The sequence below is a fragment of the Amphiura filiformis genome, chromosome 11 (assembly GCF_039555335.1).
Source record: "Amphiura filiformis chromosome 11, Afil_fr2py, whole genome shotgun sequence".
Classification (NCBI taxonomy): Eukaryota; Metazoa; Echinodermata; class Ophiuroidea; order Amphilepidida; family Amphiuridae; genus Amphiura; species Amphiura filiformis.
This window is the reverse complement of record NC_092638.1, coordinates 17,568,068-17,587,125: the sequence shown is the minus strand read 5'-3', so window position 1 is coordinate 17,587,125 and position 19,058 is coordinate 17,568,068. Positions and strand designations below refer to the sequence as shown.

General features: G+C 37.2%; 1 protein-coding gene across 1 annotated transcript in view; it reads right to left on the bottom strand.

The window, feature by feature from the left end:
• Window positions 1–4,945: 4,945 nt before the first annotated feature.
• The window catches only part of LOC140164467 (collagenase 3-like), a 58,581-nt gene continuing 44,468 nt past the window's right edge, over window positions 4,946–19,058 (bottom strand). The window contains exons 2-9 of the mRNA XM_072187748.1: window positions 16,740–16,863; window positions 15,722–15,924; window positions 14,068–14,293; window positions 12,063–12,221; window positions 10,535–10,663; window positions 9,741–9,901; window positions 7,488–7,638; window positions 4,946–6,380 (exon numbers count right to left, since the gene is read on the bottom strand). Coding sequence (XP_072043849.1) covers window positions 6,046–6,380; window positions 7,488–7,638; window positions 9,741–9,901; window positions 10,535–10,663; window positions 12,063–12,221; window positions 14,068–14,293; window positions 15,722–15,924; window positions 16,740–16,863 — 1,488 coding nt within the window. The 3' untranslated portion in view covers window positions 4,946–6,045. The remainder of the gene's footprint in view (window positions 6,381–7,487; window positions 7,639–9,740; window positions 9,902–10,534; window positions 10,664–12,062; window positions 12,222–14,067; window positions 14,294–15,721; window positions 15,925–16,739; window positions 16,864–19,058) is intronic.

The window sequence follows — 19,058 nt, the reverse complement described above, 5'->3', positions numbered from 1 at the left end:
ATTGGTTTAACAGAGGATTGTCATTAAGAATCTGTAAACAGCTCTGTTTAACACGTTCACTGAAAAACAAACGAAGAAAAAAGAAAATGATAAGAAAAAAAAAATTCCTTTAAAAAGGGATGCGTCTGGTCCAGAGAGGAGATTGGACATGGAAACAGACTTGAAGAATCAGGAATCAAATACTATATAGTATATGTATTCTAAATGGCGTTTTATTAGTAGACATATAAAAACAAATGCAGTTGGTGGCAATTAAAAATAAAAATGATAAGAAAGTTTTGATATCTTGACAATTATTAGTTTTTATTGTTGATGGTATTAGAGATACAAGATGTACTTAAATTATCTCGGAACAATTATGAAAAAGACTTTAGTGAATGTGCTTATGTGCAGATTGTATTTGTCTACTGATTGTATACTGTTTGAATAGTTAGCTCAATATTAGAAAGTTGCCACAGACCTGTTATTAAATTATATCATTTTAGTACTTATTTTGTCTGAGACGTCATTTTTTATCCGCAACATGCCACCAAAATGTAGGATCCCCCTTTTATATAGGCATCACCTTATTTTTCAATATAACTTTTCAAAATTATCTCTTGTGTACCAGCTCTTAAGCTGAATTTATACTACATCGTTGAGCGATAGCGATTGGTTTAGCCAATGAGGTACAGCACTTCTTGTTGTGTTGGGAAAAGCATGCTACATTATTGGTCAAATAAATATCGCTTGTCGCTCAGTGACGGAGTATAAATTCAGCTTTACGATACTTAGGTCACTGTCAAAATATAGGAGTGCCTTGCCAAGAAAAAAAGCAGCATTTAAAATAAAATATTCCCAATTTCTTCCCATGAATATGGATATATAATCAAGCTGTTCCAATTAAAATCCACATTACCCCTGTGGAAGATTTAGCTAACGCCTTCCACAGATGGAGTAAGAGCTCCAAATATAGAATAAACAATTGGGTGGTTTCCATTTGAAATACTCTCACTCCAGTTGTGGACGATAAAGGTTAAGCCATAATACAGGGGGAGTATGAGTTTCAAAATGATTAACCCTGAACAATTATATTTGAAAAACATAACTCGTATGGAACATATTTACAAAAACTTCCACAGGGGGGTAGTGTGGATTTCAACCGGAATAGCCCATTAGGGATTGGTTATACAAAATATTTTCCCGGACTACGATTACAAGACAATGAAAACATCAGTAGGCCTGTGTATAAATACAGTGTTTTATTATCAATTGGTCAAAAAGCATTTCAGTTGTCACATTCATTACTATGAGAACCATACACAGCCATTTCTTCACTATTATCATATTCTTTAGTTTTAAACATGTTTACAAAATCGACTACAATTAAAGGTTTGCTGATATTATGTTCCGATATGGGAACGGCCGGGTCATAAAGTTGAATTTATACTACATCGCTGAGCGATAGCAATTGGTTTTTAGCCAATGAGGTGGAGCGCTTTTGGTTGCGTTAGGAAAATCGCGCTACCTCATTGGTCAAATATGAATCGCTCGTCGCTCAGGAATGGTGTATAAATTCAGCTTAAATGTGATAGGTGATAGTTGAAGGGTTACATGACGATAGTCCGAAGGTTCATTAGTGTAAAAACCCAATAACTTATTTATGAACCCTAGATCATTACTCTAACCCTAAACTTCATCACGGTGATTATCGTTGTGACTACATAGTGATCATCGTTGTAACTACACAGTGATCATCGTTGTAAGTACACAGTGATCGTTGTAACTACACAGTGATCATCGTTGTCACTACATACCGTAGTGATCATCGTTGTACCTACATAGTGATCATCGTTGTGACTACACAGTGATCATCGTTGCAGCTACACAGTGATCATCGTTGTAACTACATACCGTAGTGATCATCGTTGTACCTACACAGTGATCATCGTTGTGACTACACAATGATCATCGTTGTACCTACACAGTGATCATCGTTGTAACTACACAGTGTTCATCGTTGCAGCTACAAAGTGATCATCGTTGTAACTACACAGTGATCATAGTTGTAGCTACACAGTGATCATCGTTGTAACTACATACCGTAGTGATCATCGTTGTACCTACACAGTGATCATCGTTGTGACTACACAATGATCAGCGTTGTACCTACACAGTGATCATCGTTGTAACTACACAGTGTTCATCGTTGCAGCTACAAAGTGATCATCGTTGTGACTACACAATGATCATCGTTGTACCTACACAGTGATCATCGTTGTAACTACACAGTGTTCATCGTTGCAGCTACAAAGTGATCATCGTTGTAACTACACAGTGATCATCGTTGTAACTACACAGTGATCATCGTTGTAACTACACAGTGTTCATCGTTGCAGCTACAAAGTGATCATCGTTGTGACTACACAATGATCATCGTTGTACCTACACAGTGATCATCGTTGTAACTACACAGTGTTCATCGTTGCAGCTACAAAGTGATCATCGTTGTAACTACACAGTGATCATCGTTGTAACTACACAGTGAACATCGTTGTAAGTACAACATTGTAACTACATTCCCAGCAAACACAAACGTTTAAAAACATTTTCAACGGATTATATTTTGGGTTTTGGTAAAAAATGTTTTAATAATGGGTTTTAAGGTCATGAAAACGTTATAAACGATTTGTATATGAAAACACACTACAACATTTTTAAAATAATGTCAAAACTTAAAAACATGTTAGAATATTTTGCAGTAAGTTTTCAAAAAATGTTTTTGAATGTTATGAAAACATTTTATACTTTTTTTTGGTCTATATACCATAACAACATTTAAACGTTTTCTGGCAACCTTTTCTAAACTTTGGCGAATAATGGTGAAACGTTGTGTGTTTGCTGGTTTGATATCACAACATACTGCCGAACGACACCGACTATAAACCATCCGCGTTCTCATATTCTGACTACGTTATATCGATTTTATTTTTATTATATATGTTAAGCCGTTTTTGCCTTGGTCGCTACTTGCGCTTGGCGAATCGCGTAAAAGAATTCACGTGTTTGATACGGACGGGTTTATATCCAGTGGCGGCGCCACGGGGGCGTGAGGGGGCAAATGGCCCCAGTCAGAATTCTTGCCCCACCCATGTAACCCCCAGTAAAAACCCAAATTTACGACAATTTCCACTTTTTGCGGCACTTTTGTGCAACATTTGTTGATTTTGCCGCCCCCCCCACTGAAATTCACTTTTACCCCTTAATCTCCCCCCTAAAAAATCCTAGCGCCGCCACTGGTTATACCGATCTGTTATTCGGCATTCTGTCAAAATTAAGGATTGATGGTTATAGTAATTGGGACATGGATCATGTAGTCTCAGGTAGGGCGAAAAGACGAAATGAGGTACGGTATTCCAGTTTAAATCCATACACCCACTATGCAAGATAATTTTCTGTGAGTGAGATCTCAAATGAGGTTACCTGAATGGGTGACTCCCCGTGAGGAAGATGAAGGTCATGTCTTTCATAGGATCATCGTTTTCATTTTATCTACATTATTAAAGTTGTATATGAACAATATATAATCTAAAGCTATACTGCTATAAATAGCCTACCTCGACTAATTATACAATTTACAAATACTCGAATAATATATATTGCATACATTTGGTATCGAAATATATGATAATTTATTTACATCAGAGATGTATTTACAAACTAAAAAATACATATAAAACATAGACTCATAATTTTAAAATATAGACCACTTGACATCATTGTTTATCAACAAAGGCGAGGGACTGGTCTATCGATGTGTTTGAACGAACCGCTACACTGTTCAATGGCTTTTTTTTGTAGTACATGAAATGTGGTGGGCGATTCCCTTTTTTGGATGTAAACTTTTTTCGATCTCCATATTTTCCACCCCATTACCCCAATATTTTTGAACACTCCCTTAGTGTAACTAGATTTCGCGGTTCTCGGCTTGCACAGTGTTTAACGTGATAACAATAAATCCGATAGTTTCTTCAACTATAATAATAACACACTCTATTTTTCAACTTGGCAGCATTTTAGTTGATTTGGTTACACCATACGTCTTGTAAAACTATCCATTTGAATGTTTTCAATAATAACAATAATAATAATGTGAAAATATACAAAGTGAAAGTGACTAAGAATATCCTCATTTCATTGGTTGTTTAATAAGCCCAATCGCCATTGTAACTTCCGGTTATTTTGGGACACTTTGACCTCTGACATATCGGGAAAATTGCTGTGATTATTATTAATTTATTTATTATTGTCATAATGCTATCATTAAAAATATTTAAATAATTAATTTATTCAATAATAATGTTTTTTGGGTTTGTTTTCATTCTTGTAAAGCCCTTTAGATTATATTTTGTACGCACAAAAACCATTTTCTCTGAATTTTCCCAATAGGTCAGAGGGCAAAGTGTCCCAAAACTGCAAAAACTGTCCCACAATGCATTGCAAACTTCCAATGCCGATTGGGCTTATTGCCTTAGACACAAAATAGAGCTACCTATTTGTTTTTACATCACTAATTAGGGACCGGGGGGAGGGTTTCCTGGTTGAAGGTATACGGGGATGTGCCACGGTTTTGGGGTACCTTTTCAGCGATTTTGGTATATCGATGGGTGGGTTTTCAGTGGAGACCAATGCGCCCAATTAGGCGCATTTTGGAAAAAGTGCCCTTAAAGCACCCAATTATGGCAAATTTGGGTGCTTTTTGTTGAAAATTGGTATACTGATGGGTAGCAAAAACAGCAAAAAGTAGGTATAGAGAAAGTCAGCATCCGAAAGTCTGCGTGGCACACCCCCGTACAAAATTTTTCGAAGAACCCCCCCCCGGGAATTAGGGACCGTTCGTTCACAAACACTTGTTAGGGGCTGATGCAAAAAAAGGGGGGGGCTGAAAAAAATGACCCATAATTTTCATGTCAAAAAGGGGGGAGGGGGCCAGAAGTTGTTGAGGTCTGTAAAGGGGGGCGAAAGATTTTTGCAATGAATTTTTTTGCATCAGGACTTCCCCCCTAACAAGTGTTTGTGAACGGTCCCTTATAGCCCTTAGTTTCGACTCTGGATTCGCAGCTGTTTGACAGCTGCATGAAGCATATCGAAGGTACAAAAAAGTGATTCTTCGGAAGATTCAAAATTCGGAACTGTTGTAATTAGTCTCTTCAACAGAGCAATAGGTCTATAATGGATCTGTGGTCTCTTCTCATTAAACGGCCCGTATAGTCGACCTTATCAGTAGTGCAGTGTATTGCCCGGGTGTATTGTTTTACCGAGCGGTCCCTTTTGTGATTCGACGTTCTCCAAATATACATGGTATAGACATGCAGTTTGTGAGCTGGCTTGACTGGAATGCAAAGAATGCGACGTTCCAGGTGAACACACACGTGTGGCCATGATGGCGTCTGGTCCTGCACAGCGTCTTGAAAATGACTCCACTCGAGAGCGGAATTGACCTTTTCGGTAAATCCCATAAGCCTTTGCGAGTACACCTGCATTAGATAATCATCTTAGGATAGCATTAGACTAATTCCAATCAGCTGAGGGCAGCAGTCTAGCATCCATATTGTCTTCACGGTTCTCGAATCCGTATTCAGGAAATTATTGTGCACTGTCATGTGGCGTGCTTCTACTCCTGGGACTTGGAGTGATGGTTTTAGGGTAGGCCTACGCCCGTTATACAACTAAAATTGGACCTTACTTTATTTTGAGTAGATCTATCATAGAGAATCATTCTACAAATGTTTTCTTTCAACATATGTGTTTTCAGCATTTCAAAAAACTGACTCTTTCCTTTTTCAAGATAGAAAGCTTCTGGAATATATTGGAATATTCGACGCCACAGAATACTAGAAAATAGATGAAGTGATGTCAGCCTTGTGACTGTTCTATACAAGGATATTGCACTTGTTTGTAGTAATGTCACCTCTTAGTCGAGAAATTCTGAGGGATACGAGGACATTAACGAAAAATGCTATTGTAAGTGCATATGATATATATAAAATCATAATTCACATACTATCATAGTGAAACTAGCGCCATAATTAACATGAATAAAGCTGTGTATATGTTGTATAATGGCAAGGATGCATCCGATGAGGGCGTCCCAATTATTAAAGGCCGTGCAGCGCCCTCACATTCAAACCAATCGTCTGTTGTTGGTTTTGGGTAGCTATAACTTGTCGTAAATGTCCACGGACTGACTTGAAAATATCGCAGGTCTTTGGTGAAAAAGTACATGTAATTATCTTGTAATTGTACAGCGTCAGCGATATTACTGGGTATATCTCGAAAGGCATTGATGCTATAAGGTCCCTCGACTTGACGACGATGAGTGTAAAGGTAAAATACACCATCTGAAATGAAAAGATTTGGGTTTGATTTAAATGGAAAAACGATAACTTTAAGTTTATACAATGATGCTTATACCTAAATGCATATTGGATTGGTATCTCACTGGACCTCTTAGTGCATGTGTGTAGCCCAGAATTTACCCAATAGAGTCCAATTTCCATATTAAGCACGTTTTGTTCTCAAAACCTGTATGTAAACATTGATTTTATTATGACTTATCGTATTATAAGGATGACTATCAGACTATTCAGCCTAATAGGCATATGTGTTAACCTATTTCGTGTTAAGTCTGACTATTCATAAATGTTAACCGAGTTGACTCGACTATTCAGGCAGTTAACCCAGTTCATATTCAGTACCTGACTATTCAGGCATAGATGTTAACCTAGTTCATGTTAGGTTTGAAATTCTTCTTTAATACCACTAATGATGACAATGACAACGGCAATTTGTTTGTGGTATGAAAAGAAGCCGTTAAACGTATATACACAACCAGATTCCTATTGCTGACTACCCCAGAAGTACACCGCCGCGCTGTCCAGAGTATGCAGTACCAATCTAGTACCAGCGTGTGTACTGACTGTACTCTACCATGTCTACGTGTGATTCCGATGTGCGTACTCTAGAGTACCCACACATGTACTCTATAGAGTAGGCCTACCCACGCAGGTACTCTATATAGAGTACCAATGATGTTGCTGGGCAGGCGGCAGCAATCCAGAGAAACAAAAGTGAGATCGTGCAAAATCGCACTTTCAGATAATCTCAAGATAACCTTAATGTTTCCGCCACAAGATCTAAGTAACCAGAATCAACCAGTAACATGTTGGTTGATGCTCTGCGTGCTAGCCATGCGCTTCAATGGAAAAAGTTCAAGTTTTGAAATATTTTCTCAAAATATCAAGAGCTATCTTAAGAACTACTGAATCAATACTAGGCTTGTTTGTACTCATTTTAATGCATTTTTCATGCTGATTCCAAATATGGTCATGAAAATTTACATTTCTGAAATTTTGAATTAAAAAAAAAAAATTGCAGTCGACACCCGCGTGAAGAGAGTTAATACTGTTTCATAACAACATTTTGTAATCATTCTGAGTCACACTTGCCTGATAAGAAGAAAGTCTGTCCGTTTCCATTGATTTCTACCGCAGCAGTAACACTCTCTACATTATTAGGAAATCCTGGGAATGCTGTGCTGAGATCTTTGGGATAACCAATATCAAGGCTTCTTCCTGTATATCTCCATACCGCACGACCCTGCAAGATGTTGAATACATATAATAATAAATAATAATATGGAAATTTATAACGCGCAAGTATCCGTCAGAGTCGCTCACTGCGCAACAACAGGAATATGACCACAAAGGGGAGCATGATCAGTGAATAGAGTATAATATAAAATGTACAAAATACCATATTAAGAAAAACATTCTACACTACAAGTCATCAGCAAAAGCGATATTAAACAGATGTGTTTTTAACAAAGATTTAAAGAGTCCAAAGTATACAGTTTTTGATATGAGTTGCAATGGTAAATTGTTCCAAAGTTTAGGTAGATTGTTCCAAAGTTTAGGAGCACAAATGACAAAGAACGGTCGCCAAACGAGTTGCTAGAAGAAGATGAAGATTGGCAGAACGAAGTCCAGTACGACCAGGTATATTAAGTGTGCAGAAGGTCGGAAATATATGACGGTGCAAGTCCATTTAGTGATTTGAAAACAAAAGTGAGAATCTTAAATTCAATGCGTTGTTCAACATTAATTATCATCAACATGTGAAACAAAATGTTTACTATTAGTATAGGCCTATAGAAATGGTCTATCTTCAAGAATATATTAGTTTAATACATTTCAATCTCATCGCGGAATAAACACAAGAATAAAAAGAGAACAGCAGCAGCAATACATTCAGTGTGATGAAACGTTCTTCACATCGTTTGTCCAAGATGTTGATAGACGTCCCCTTCCACGATGGCTTTCCACGGCTCCCTGAAGAATCTACTTCTCAACTCCATCATCCTTTCTTACAATGTGTCCAAAGTAGCACAATTTCCTCTCAATGATGGACTTTCTGATGTTTAAGTCTGTGCCAATCTTATTCAGGACCCAGATGTTGTCTTCTTATCTTTCCAAGATATTCCAAACAGCCTCCTATATAATAGCACCACATCTCAAATGCATCTATTTTCTTCCTGCCATTCTTTGTCATTACCTAGGATTCGCACCCGTATGTAGCAATTGAGAAAAGTAATCGTACCTTGATAAACCACATAAATCGTAATTGATAAACCATGACTCTTCCAGATCTTTGACATAATCTGAGCTGTTGTCCTTGCCCTAGCTAATCTTCTTTTGATCTCAGATGTACTATCACCTTCGTTGTCTATCATAGCTCTAGTATAGAGCCTCTGCCACTGCCCAATAGCACAAGTAATTTATGTGAGGTCTGACTATACCCACCGGGCACTACTAATAAAGCTACTACCATACCATGTACAAGCAATCTGAGTTCTGCTCGATGTCGGCGCTACTCGCCTCTACTGTTTGGACATCGCGATCCGAGGGAACTGACCAAGTTCTATGTCTATCATTGAACTCAGGTATTCACACTGTTTAATCTCCTTGATATTTTGACCATCTATCAAAAAGTCATCTCCAGATCCATTTCTATCAATAACCATTACTAAGTCTTTGGTCTTCTTGGCATTTAGAAGAAGGCCTTTCTCCTACGTGTCTGCCCCCCCCCCAACTCAACACAAAAGTTGACAATCATGAGTGTTACCCAATTGTTCAGAATTGGCAAAATAGGGGGTATTTAATCTGCACTGTCCGCGAAATTTGGATAAAAGGGGTACTTGAGAAAATCCAGAAATTTTATGTCAATATTTAGTGTCATTGATAAGGGGTGTTTGAAATTCTAATAATCGAAAAGGGGTGTTTGAAATTCTGGTCATTAAAAACTACAAAAAGGGGTTGTTTTTGGCCAAATTTTGTCCTCGATTTTGCATGAAAAAGGGGGGGGGGGGGATAAATTTGATGAAAAATCATTGCAAAGGGGGCCTTTGAAAGATTTGTGTACAGTGCCTTAAAATCGTAGTTGAAAGACCAGTGGAAAACAATCACTGGTCATACACATTTGTCATCCTAATCTTTCACCTGTTGTAACCAGTCAATAGCACAATAGGGCTTGGTGCTAGTGACTGGTTAAAACAGTGGACAGATTAGGATGACGAATATATAAATATGACCAGTGATTTTGTTTATTTCACTGGTCTTTCTGCTACGATTTTTAAGGCACTGTCCACGTAATGTATACGCATATTCTGTAAATACAGAAAGAAGATGAGGACGTCGGCTCACCTTGAAGAAGAAAGTCTTGCCCACTTCATCTCGCCATAGTAACGCATTCTTCACCGTCACTGTAGCATCTATTTCACTCTGAAGACCCGGCCAGCCTTGTGAGATTAATTTAGGATATCCATCCGTTATCTTACCAAGCTCTAACCTCCAGTAATAATCACCTGTGTAAGAGATACATGGGAAAGAGGCAGAGTTTCATAATTATTTGTATAATGTGCTTGGATTTTTAAAACTATTTAGCTCCAAAGAAGATATCTTAACCTTCCCAGAATTCTTTGCAACATAATGCATCCCCTCATTTCACTATGAGTTGGGCAAAATACCGATATTCAATATTGGACGTACTTATGGTTTAACCCGCGCAAGGTGCATCATGTATGTTAGATTGAGTTAGGGTACACTCTTACAAGAATTCAAAAATAATTCCTTAAGGATTCCAATAAGAGACCAAATAATTTTAGATTTAAAATTTATCTTATAGATTTAAATTTTAAATCTTAAAGATTTGATTTTAAATTTGTAAGATAAATCTAATACTTGATTGGTAATCACAATCTCTTATAGGATTATTTTAAATTCTTGACATTTAGAGTGTAATATATTGATAGTGTGGGTATAGTTCCAGAGATATTCCCAATGTGCTAATATTGTTCACTCATTTCGATGATCATACAACCAGTACGCCTCCCTCAACTGCTCAATATACGGGCATGAACCGTTATAAACCTTATTTATTGACTTGCTGTGTTACAATAATTAATTATTAAAACTTGAGAAACACAATTGCCACAAACCTTTATAGACATATGTATATCCATCCACTGCCACATCAATAGCATCAAAACTTTCTATACATAATCGAGGTACTTGAGGATTGTTGGGTGGACCTGGTCTCTGTGTGTTATAATCTGGGGTACCATCACCTGATAAATAACAATGAAATGATTAACATAATTACGGTACATTGCCCTTACAAGTTTTTTACCAGTTCTTCTTGATAGAGTTAGCCCAGTTCAGAAAGGTATTATTCCCCTGTCCTTTATAGTGACAAGTTTACTTTAGTCACAAGTAGGGAGGGGGTATGTAGAGTCAGTTACATGAGATGGGATAGTGCAGTCCAGCTTTCCAGAAAGTGACATTTGTCTACGGCAATTGGTTGTCAAATGTTGACAGTTGGTAACAGGTGTCATTGTGGATGCATTTTGACCAGATATGATTGAATGACTTATACCCTAAAAATATCGCAATAAATACGTGTATGCAACTCTTACTAAATGTGATTGGGCAAAAAGAAGTCGAAAATATACTATTATTTACAACAACTATGCCTTAAATTGAGCCTGGCGTGCCATTGTTGAACTTTTATATGAAGTTAATTGAAATCCAATTTTTAGCTTTCAATAGATTCCGCAACATGTTCATCTATGAGGGCACAGTTCTTTAACCCCAATACATTTGTACAGTCATTGAATGACCTTTTAAAATAATATGGGTACAAAAATTCACGCTCTGCAACTTGGTCAAATTTCGCACTATGCGTGTTTAACTGGGGTTATGAGGCCATTGTGGTCCATAGTGATACTACAGGGCAAAATATGAAAACGCATAATTGAAGCTTCTGTGGCAAATGAGATTGACTATTAGAATTCCCTTTCTCTTGTTCCAAAGGCTGACAGTCAAATTGTTGTTAACTTGATTTGGTGAGAGCCTGTTTGCTGACTTGAGCCTGGTCTCATCAGTACACACGTGTGTCTCCACACAAACAACATACTCTATACTCCTTTTTTTAATGCACACTACACTGAAATATAACAGTGTATAGACCTATAGACGAATCCAACGAGCCAAGAATTTAGTCGGTCATTACTGGGTCCCCGGCGCACCCAACTGGTGTTGTGACTGCCCAATTGGGTGGATTAAAGCCGCTTGAAAATCGATGTTATGTTGTATTGTGTTTTATACTTTCATCATTCTATTGTCTACGTGTAACACGGGTGATGAAATGCAGTTTAAAATCCCCGCCAAGGACGCATCATTTCATTTCATATTTTAGGTGGGATTCGTCTATAGGCATATAATCTACAGTTCTGAATGGTTCGAAATATGAACCAATCAGAAATGCGATTTCCAACTAAAAAGTCAAGATTAAGAAATGCCCTTGATTTTCACCTTTCTCAGTTCCGAAAGACCCACCATTGCACCATTTCAGGGAAGCATCCCTGGGGAGCATACCCGCCAAAAATTGATCATGAGGCGGGCTGTATTTCTCTGAGAGTTAGGTAAGGGAAGGGTTTCAAATACGTGATTAATGGTAATACCTACCATACATAAATTCAATACCCATGATATCATCTTCATGTAATGTGTACTCTGGATTATAGCCGGAATGATATGGGTACATTAAGGAGCCTTGTATAAAGCTGTGATGAAGACCAAAACTATGGCCTATCTCATGCGCTGCTACCAACCAAAGATTCGCACCTAAATCATGTAGATAAATAATAAGTAAGTAAGTAAATTAATTAATTAAAATGTAATTAACTGAACGTTTTAACCAAAACCAAAACAAGTTCACAACACGTTTATAACGTACGTTTTAAAAACATGTTTGAGTTTACTGGGTTTCCCAGTTCTAGCAATACCATTTTAAAACACTAAGGGAGCTTATATTCTTCCCACCAAAGGATTTGATCTGTTCTGATTAAAGGGGCGTGGTCAGATTTTTTCATATTATGCTTTGTACCTCACATTGAGACTTACATACCAAAATAATCTGATACCCAAGTTTTGAGTGAGAGTGTTATTAAGGGGTGGGGTATGAACGTTTGGACAGTATTTATTGTGGGACATTAGAGCACATCAGACATATCGAATTGCATTCTGAATACGAAGAATGTCATTCTGATATCAAATAATTTTGATTTTGGAAATTCGCAATTTAATACACATTTTATGGCAAATCATTAAAATTGATATTTTTGATATTTAACAGTACTTGAAGTAAACTTTATAAATCTGATGATTTATACTTAAAGTGTATGTAGGTGGGATGAAAAGCCGACGATCAATTGAAAACTTTGACCTTTCGTATTGAAGATATGGATTTTTTTTCCCAAAACACCAAAAAAAATAGGTCTTTTGGGAAAAAATCCTTATCTTCAATATGAAAGGTCAACATTTTCAATTGACCGTCGGCTTTTCCTCCCTGCTACATACACTTTAAGAATATGTCATTAGATTTATATAATTTACTTCGAGGACTGTTATATATCAAAAATTGGAAAAATATCAAATTTTTATAATTTGTCATAAAATTTGTATTATATTGTGATTTTCAAAAATTAAAATTATTTGATATCAGAAAGACATGCTTCGTATTCAGAATGCAATTCGATAGGTCTGAGGTGCTCTCATGTCCCACAAAAAATACTGTCGAAACGGAATAAACGCTCATTTTAGATCCCTTAATGTTAGCAACTATAAACTGTTGTGATTTAGTAGTTCACAGCATCTTATGAATGATAGTGAGCTTTGGCAAAAATTGCATTGATTATTTCAGCGCGATTGTGTAGAAGAATTCAAATATCACAGATATACTTTTGTAGGTCCTGTGGTTCTTGAGTTATGTTGTAAAGAGGGCTTAAACAACAACACTTTTGTAAAACGTACATAACTCATTCACAACAATAAATCAAGCAAGTTTTCAAAGTATATGATTTGTAGAATGGACTTTTGGCAAACATCAAAGTCTTATTTTTCAATATAGGGCCTATTGATTTAGATAATGAAAATCGGTTTTATTTTTTGGTTCCGGTTTTTGTGGCTGCGTCGCCCAACAATACCTAGTCCACCCTTAAGGTGGTACTGAACCCCTTTATAAATTTGTGACTATTTTTCCCGGGGGGCCACTCAAATATGACAGTGTACGCATGCGTGACCAATTTTTTTTCAAACACCCCCTAAACGAGTTTTACCCTACCAGCAAATTTAGCCCCTTAATAAGGTAATTTAGTGTAGAATTTACCCCCTAATGAGTTTTTGGCTGGTGAAAATGCAACAAATGTACCCTTTTTGGACTCATAATTTACCAAAAATTTGAAAAGGTACCCTAAACAAGTTGTCCAGTTTCAGAAAACTACCCTTATTCTTGAAAATCACTGTTTTTTAGACCCTAAACGCGTCACGCGCGTAACTTGCCTTGCCTAAAAAAACTTAACACCCCCTTTTACTTAACACCCCCTTTTTGAGAAACGGCAAAATTAGTCACAAAATTTATCAGGGGGTGTAGTACCACCTTAATGTGTTCATATTAATTTTTCTCACAAACCTGAGTATGATTTATGTGTCCATGTCTCCCCATCATCAAAGTGCACATCTCCTTTGTTTTTCGAAAACCATGGTAAGAACGCATGCGCTAACACGTGACCTGGCCCGTCAAATGGCAGATCATCTCCATGCTCCGTATAAGGCTCAGAAAAGTCGATTCTGATATCAACGTCTTCTCCAGTTCCAGAGACACGTTCAAACGTTAATACCGTGTGATCCGACCAGAGCTACGAGTCAAAGAAAGACAAAAAAGAGCATTTTAAAAGGGGCGTTGTCTGATTTTTTATGTTCTAATTGCTATCTTACGTAATGCGCAATATGTTAAAACAATAATTCAAACTTTTTAGCTTGACAAATCCATTAAATGAGTACTCACGACTTTAGCTTTCGCCATCAGGGCTGATGGCTTGATCACAAGTGAATGTGAATAAAAACAATGTTTCCAAATCTTTTAACATATGGAAAGGTTTCTATAAAAAAACGATTCTCTTATAAACCATCTACGCACAGTTTCCACCTCGATACACCTGAGCACACATTTTCGTCCAAGAGCTTTGGAACAGCAAGCAGTGAATTGTCTCCACACAGTCTTTGATTACACTACACGGTTGAGTGCATAGCATCGTATGAGCTGTGGAGCTTCTAACTGGAAAATGGGCCTCTATAATTGGTTTTTGTCGAAACCTTAAGTGTTCCCTTCATCCAATCAGAATTAGGTCAACAGATAACGCAAATCAATGTTATAGCAAGGCGCATGTGGTATATCTGTTGAAAATAGCTATATCCAAGCACATTTTTGGACCAAAATGTAGGTTTTAAAAGCCAACCGCAAGTGTTCATTACAATATTCGTCATATTTTATGTCATTAAATGAAAAAGCACACTTATATTGTCCACATACTAGCGTCACTAGAATGAACAATGGTTAATTCTCTTTAAATTGCAAATCTTGTGCAAACAGTTACTATTTTCGCCTGTTTTGTCATACAGTTGTAAATTCAATGAACTATGACTTTGCTAAAGAGCACTTACAAATTGATATGTCGGTGTAATTATATTACTCCAGCAATTTTGATATGACAAGCAAAAACGTGCATAATATTAGCCCCGTAGGATACACTGTTATAACGGTTGGGTAAAACTTTACCCAACCCTGGATGTCATATGAACAACCCTTTCCTTGGGTAAAATAGGTCCTATCGCTTTTTGTTGGGTAATATTAAATATTTTTAGTTCTTCTTAGGTAAACTTTAACCCACAAATCAGTTAAATATTTAATATTTCCCAACAAAATAGTCGATATTTTACCCAGCAAAAGGGTTCAGTATCTATGGGCGCTGTAAAAACAAGTTGGTAATTTTGACAAAACAATTAGTCATCAACAATGTCTATTATGAGCCATAAAAATTAGTCCTATTAATCCACCGGGGTAATCCATGACAAATTAATATTAGTAGAGCAAATGATGTCTCAAATGATTAAACATTAGTCATGTGACTTTCCCATTTAGTCAGTCACAAATTTAGTCAGTCACAAATTCTTGACAAACTAAAAAAACAATGTGAAACTTACATTAGTCTATGTACAAATATTGTTAGTCAAAACATTTTACTAAACCAAATTGGTCGTTTTGACTATCGGACTGAATGACTAACCTGAAACGCCTCCTCCACGGCTTCGTCTACTTGCTCATGGTGCAGATCCCGTGTATAATTGACAACATTCCAGGTGATATGTGTACTAGGCCATCCACTGGTCGCCATAAACCGACGCCCTCGATCTGTGTTACTTGTGGTCTTGTCAGGATTGCCACATCGAGGCCGACTCATCTGGGCTTGGGTTTCTTTGTCAAATTTACCTACAGAAGTGGTATAATAAGAAGTCGGTCAAGACTCAAATGAACGGGCGAGAAGCGCGTGCGCTTCTCGCCCAAAAAAGATATTTTATTGAAGGTGTTTGACTAGATCGACAACACCTTAACCAATCAAAATGCAGATTTTGATATTTTTCTTAGCCCAAGTGAATTTTTAGGCCTGGAATATGTTTCGTTTAAGTGGTATGACCAGTAACATTACGGTTTGGTTGCGTCGTCATCATCATCATCATCATCATCATCATCATCATCATCATCATCATCATCATCATCATCTTCGTCATCTTCTACTACCTCATAATCTTCTTCATCTTCACCATCATTATCATCTTCGTAATTATCATCATCTTCTTCAGCATATATAATCATAATATTCATCATCATCATCATCATCTTCAACTTCATCATGTTCATTTTCTACTTCATAATCTTCTTTATATTCACCATCATTATCATCTCTTTAATCGTCTTCTTCATTTCAGCAGCATCATGATGTTCATCATCATCATCATCTTCATCGTTATCTTCTACTTCATAATCTTCTTCATCTTCGCCATCATTATCATCATCATCATCATCATCGTTATCATCATCATCATCATCATCGTCATCGTCATCGTCACCATCATCATCATCATCATCGTCGTCGTCGTCGTCATCATCATCATTATCATCATCGTCGTCGTCGTCGTCGCCATCATCATCATCATCATCATCATCATCATCATCATCATCATCATCATATTCTTCTCTTCTTTATCCTCCGCCTCCTCATCTTCATCACTGTTATCAATGCTCACCTGATTCTTCCAGCCCATGGTAACTCTGATATAGCACGATTGCCTCTTCAAGAGCTTGGAGTGTTACCGTTGCCAGGTTTGATGTTGGAGGCAGGTATCCAAGGCTAATTAAAGTGTTTATAAACTGTATGTAGAAACAAATAATAAAATCTTGTTAACAGTCAATTCAGTCCAATTCAGTCCATTAGGCACAAAGTTGTCGGATATAATCTATTGTCCGTTGTCAAAAAACTCCACTAAACGAGTTTTACACAAAATGTTGCGCAACTAAACAAGAATAGTACATAAAAGGTTGCAGGCCCGGGTTGGGGTGCGGGGGTGCGAAACGAAAAAGTCCAAACATTTCAGCATTTGCGAGCGTAGCGAGCCAAAAAATCAGGGTTTTTACGCTTTTTTGGACAAAAAAGGTCAAAATTTTAGGAAGAAAGTCCACTTTTCACAAAATTTGGAAAAAAGGTCCACTTTTTCAAAATCAGCACCCCCAATGAAATCCTGCGTACGGGCCTGAAAGGTTGTCCCCATAAACCAGAGTACTTTGCACTTAATGTTGCCTCCTAAAGAAGAGCACTTTACACAAAAGGTTGTCCCCATTAACAAGAGCACTTTACACTTAATGTTTCCCGCTAAAGAAGAGCAATTTACACAAAATGTTGCCCTTTAAACTAGAGCACTTTGCACTTAATGTTGCCCGCTAAAGAAGAGTACTTTACACAAAATGTTACCCCTAAAGAAGAGCACTCTACACAAAATGTTTAGAAGAGCACTTTACACAAAATGTTGGCCCCTAAAGAAGAGCACTGTTGTCCCCCTAAACATGAGTATATACTTTACACTTAATGTTGCCCCCAAAAGATTAGCACTTTACATGAACTGTTACCCCTTATAAAGAGCAATTTACACAAAATGTTGCCCTTTAAACAAGAGCACTTTACACTTAATGTTGCCCCCTAAAGAAGAACACTTTACACAAATCGTTACCCCTAAAGAGCACTTTATACAAAATGTTGCCCCAACAAGAGCCCTTTACACAAAACGTTGCGCACCTAAACACGAATACCGTACTACACAAAAGGTTGTCCCCCTAAACAAGAGTATATTATACTTAACACTTAATGTTGCCCCCGAAAGATTAGCACTTTACACGAAATGCTCCCCCTCCCTTAACAAGAGCACTTTTCACAAAAGGTTGTCCCACTAAACAAGAGTCCTTTGCACTAATAATGTTGCCCCAACAAGAGCACTTTACACAAAATGTTGCCCCAACAAGAGCACTTTACACAAAATGTTGTGCACCTAAACACGAATACCGTACTACACAAAAGGTTGTCCCCCTAAACAAGAGTATATTATACTTAACACTTAATGTTGCCCCCGAAAGATTAGCACTTTACACGAAATGCTCCCCCTCCCTTAACAAGAGCACTTTTCACAAAAGGTTGTCCCACTAAACAAGAGTCCTTTGCACTAATAATGTTGCCCCAACAAGAGCACTTTACACAAATGTTGCCCCAACAAAAGCACTTTACACAAAATGTTGTTCACCTATATAAACAAGAATACTACACAAAAGGTTGTCCCCATAAACAAGAGTACTTTGTACTTCATGTTGCCTCCTAAAGAAGAGCACTTTACACAAAACATTGCCCCCCCCCCCTAACAAGAGTGCTTTACACTTAATGTTTGCCCCAAAGAGCAATTTACACAAAATGTTGCCCTTTAAACTAGAGCACTTTACACTTTGCCCCTAAAGAAGAACACGTTACACAAAATGTTACCCTTAAAGAGCACTCAACACAAAATGTGCCCTCCTAAAGAAAATACTTTATACAAAATGTTGCCCCAACAACAGCACTTTACACAACATGTTGCCACAACAAGAGCACTTTACACAACATGTTGCGCGCCTAAACACGAATTACTACACAAAAGAATTGTTCCCCTAAACAAGATTAGAGTACTTTACACAAAAGGTTGTCCCCTAAAGAATATAGCACTTCACACACGTTTTACATCCTAAAGAAGAGCACTTTACACAAAATGTGCCCCATAAAGAAGAGCACATGACACAAAATGTTGCCCCCGAAAGAGCACTTAAAATGTTGCCTCCTAAAGAAGAGCACTTTACACAAAATGTTCAGAAGAGCACTTTATACAAAAGGAAATGAAAACCGAATGTCCGATTTCTTTCAAATAAAAAGCAAATTGAAGAAGATATTTTAAAGAAATTTAATATGAGGAAACCTTCAAATAACTTAAATACACCTATTGCATCATTTTACAACTTCAGTGTCCCTTTAAATCAGCGAGGTATATAGCAAA